This window comes from Arachis duranensis, chromosome 7 (assembly GCF_000817695.3).
Source record: "Arachis duranensis cultivar V14167 chromosome 7, aradu.V14167.gnm2.J7QH, whole genome shotgun sequence".
In the NCBI taxonomy this organism is placed as follows: Eukaryota; Viridiplantae; Streptophyta; class Magnoliopsida; order Fabales; family Fabaceae; genus Arachis; species Arachis duranensis.
The window spans coordinates 34,381,921-34,385,710 of record NC_029778.3 but is presented as its reverse complement, the minus strand read 5'-3'; the positions used below and the strand labels follow the sequence as shown (position 1 = coordinate 34,385,710).

General features: G+C 33.9%; 1 protein-coding gene across 1 annotated transcript; it reads right to left on the bottom strand.

The window, feature by feature from the left end:
- Positions 1 to 319: 319 nt before the first annotated feature.
- On the bottom strand, positions 320 to 2,159 carry LOC127740712 (40S ribosomal protein S17-1-like). The gene is made up of 2 exons (XM_052252300.1): positions 1,788 to 2,159; positions 320 to 1,184 (listed from the first exon to the last, which is right to left on the bottom strand). Exons 1-2 carry the CDS (start codon positions 2,042 to 2,044, stop codon positions 1,157 to 1,159), a joined length of 285 nt encoding a protein of 94 aa, XP_052108260.1. The 5' UTR covers positions 2,045 to 2,159; the 3' UTR covers positions 320 to 1,156.
- Between the last annotated feature and the right edge of the window lie 1,631 nt (positions 2,160 to 3,790).

Genomic DNA, 3,790 nt, shown 5'->3' with positions numbered 1-3,790 from the left:
GAAAGCCCAGGATGTCTACTTTCCAACGCAATTGAGAGCGCGCAAATTGGGCTTCTGTAGCTCCAGAAAATCTATTTTGAGTGCAGGGAGGTCAGAATCCAACAGCATCTGCAGTCCTTTTCAGCCTCTGAATCAGATTTTTGCTCAGGTCCCTCAATTTCAGCCAGAAAATACCTGAAATCACAGAAAAATACACAAAATCATAGTAAATTCTAGAAAAGTGAATTTTAAATAAAAACTAATAAAAATATAATAAAACTAATTAAAACATACTAAAAACAATGCCAAAAAGCGTATAAATTATCCGCTCATCAGTTAGGCAATAAAATCGGATTCAATGTACTAATGCCTGTGCATCTTAGTTCAAAATAGAATCAGCAGAACCCAAGATTTTGACAATATAAATAAAACAAAGAATAATAAATAAACAATAGGATTGATATTTGAGAAGTAGAGGTTATAATCAAAGATACAATGAATAAAATAAAGAAAAGACAAAAGTCTATAATTGTTCAGGAAATTAAACATGGAGGTTATCTCTTTCAAGGAGGCCAAAATGCAGCAGGACCGAATGCAACATTAACTCCAGTGACAATTTCTCTGAAAGGTTATGTTGGCTATTTTGAATTAATTAACCAAAAACAAATGCAGAGCGCATCCAAGATTGCTCCCATTTCCTTGTAGATTTGGTCATTACTAAGCATACATGATAAAAATTAAAAAAAAATAAATAAAAAAACTATCTTGCACAGATGTCACGAGAATTTGAAATTTGATTAGACTAAATGACAAATATCAACAAGGATCATCATATGCCAAATGATACATTTGACATGGGCATAAGCAATAATGCAACATGAGCACGATAATTTTCATTAGTGCAGGACCCATTCGACAAACAACAATGGAATATGCAATATTGCAATTTGGAATAGAGACATGAAAACTCGCATCACCAATATGGAAGTAGAGACAGCACGGTAGACCATAGATAGGACAGAACACAGAACCAATATAAATAAATAAATATAATACTGACCCTTTCAACAAGATTCTCTTTAGGAGGATCCATCATGAAGAAAGAATGCTACTTTTACTAACCATTTTTCTAGAAGAGGAGACACCACCTTGTAACTTAGGAATGCCATAAATTTGCTCAACATAGCAGGCATTGGTTCCGGTACCTAAAATGATAGCAACAATAACATCATTGTCCCATAGCATCACTCACCTATATATTAGGAAATAGGCATTTACTTCAACCATACTATCATTGCATTGATTCAAACCTTTAAAATTTTACAATAACTATTAAGAGAAGAAAAAAGAAGAAACAATATTCAAAAAAATCTAATTGAAGCATTTCATCTAACATGTTGAGTGCTAGTAAAATTAAAAAGAAATAAGAAATTTCAAAGTAAAAACTGCAAATATCAATATGAGCATATAATCATTATGATATGATAAATAAGTTTCAAGCATAACACACCCCACAGAATTCTTGAAGCATGCACAAATTTAAGTAACAAAACCTAATCGGCATATATTTCAGTTTCATCACAATTTCACCAATATATTGCCTCTAATTATAAGTTCATAAACAAATCTTAATTAAAATCAAGGCACACAAATTTATCCTCAAAAACCTAATTTGCAGAAATTCTTCATTTCCATTAAACCAGTATTAAGTTCAAACATAAGATAACATTACTTTTTTCCCAAATTAAAAACCCTAATATTGATAATACAATTCCAAAACAGAGAAAAATTGTCTTTTTTCTCAGTACCTCCTCTGAGCACCACCGAATCCAGCGCTAGGGCGACCAAACGGGATCTGCTGAACAGGAACGGGATCGACCTGAGTAATTCCGAGGATGTCAGACATACCTAGAGACTGAAGCATGTCAATGGTTTCCATTTCAACCTCGATGTGTTGAGTGTCAATGGCGGACACATCAGGAACGAAGTCCATGTGACGCTCCCTCTCCTCTTCTTGAAGCCTGAGGGAGATGCCTTTGACGGGTCCCTTCTGGATCCGCTTCATGAGATGAGTGGAGAAGCCTACGACCTAAAGGCTGTGGCGATTGGCGAACGGTGAATACGAACTAGTGAAGGCTGTGGCGCTACTTTCTCTTCTCTTCGCTTTGTTCGCTTCTCATCTTCAAATGGCTATGGAAAAAATAATATATAAACGAAGGAGGAGAGAGATTTTTACTGACGGCTAAAAAATTAGTTGCACAACTGTCACCTTATTATTAAATAGAGACACTTAAAATAAGAGTCATAAAATAAGTGTAACTATATAGTCAATTTGGTGTAGTGTTAATTGGTCTAATGTTCAAGAGTTGACTCTACCCACTAGTTCAAATTTTGGAGGCATTATTCCATACATAAAGAAGTAATGAGTCAGAAATGGGGTAAGGAGAGAGAAACCCAACAATTTAAGTTTACTAGCACCTTCTTCACTCAAACCTTGAAGTTTTGGAATCAATGCACCTATACTAAAGGGACATCCCACCAAGATGGAAGGCAACAAATGAGAGTACTTGAATATATTTTTACATAACTTTCAAGCTACCATAATTCTTCTCCTTCATGAGGCTACATTGTGTATCTTACTTTCTTAGTTTATCTTTTTTGATTTCTCATGGTAAAAGACAATGTGTGAGGTATTTGAAAAAAGTTATTTGAAAGAAAATACAAAGAGAGTTAACTTTGAAAGAAAAGCTATTGTTATATCAAAACTCTTTTGATGTATTTCTATTTTATAATCATAAGTTTGAGAGGTTTTTTTTCTGCTAAGTTGGGTGAGTACTTAGTGTTGAAAATCTAGGGGATAAATCTAGCCAAATCAAGTTTGGTTAGAAGTTTGGTTTGTCCCGGATAGAATTAGGAAGAATCATAGGGAATTGGTGTTTATAATCTTTGAAAAGATGGTGAAAATTCTATCATAATTGTAGTAGATACTAGATGTAGGCCACATTGTACAAGGTGATTGAACCAAGATACATGGTTGTGTTCTTTTCTCTTCTCTGTTCTATTTTAATTTTATTCGTTATGAGACAAAAATAAATTATCTCCTACATAATCAATATTGCAGACGCAATAGAACTAAAGGAGTAGAATCTGTTTTGGTGTTCAAGTTTAAAAACATAAAAAGAGGTCATAGATTCAACTCCCATCATCTAGACCATTGAAAATCTTCAATTGGTATCAAGAGTCAAGGTGTCAAGCATCAAGTCTAACACCTTGGAGAAAAGATCCAAATAGCTAACATGGGAACAAATGTGGTTGCTTACACTCTTAGCGAAGGGCAATCCAACAACAAATCACCATTTTTCAATGACAAAAACTACACCTACTGAAAAGAAAGGATGAATATTTTTGTATAATTTGTAGACTACAACATATGAAAGATAATTGTAAATAGCCCGGATGTTCCAATAAAGACAAACGCTAAAGTTGAAGTTGATCCAAAAGAAGATATTGAGTGGAATGATGAAAACAAGAAAAAAGTTGAGCTCAATGCCAAGGCTATCAACATGATACACTGCGCCATTAGTTTTGAAGAATTTCAAAAGGTATCAAGATGCAAAACAGCAAAAAAATTTGGGATAAACTCCAAATCACACATGAAAGTACACTACAAGTAAAAGAGACAAAGAGTGATATGCTTCAAAAGGGGCATAAAATATTCTCTGTGAAGGAAGGAGAAACTATTAATAAAATATTTGAGAGATTCTTAATCGTCATTAACAGCTTAGATGCTTGACGTGGGATAAATGTTGGT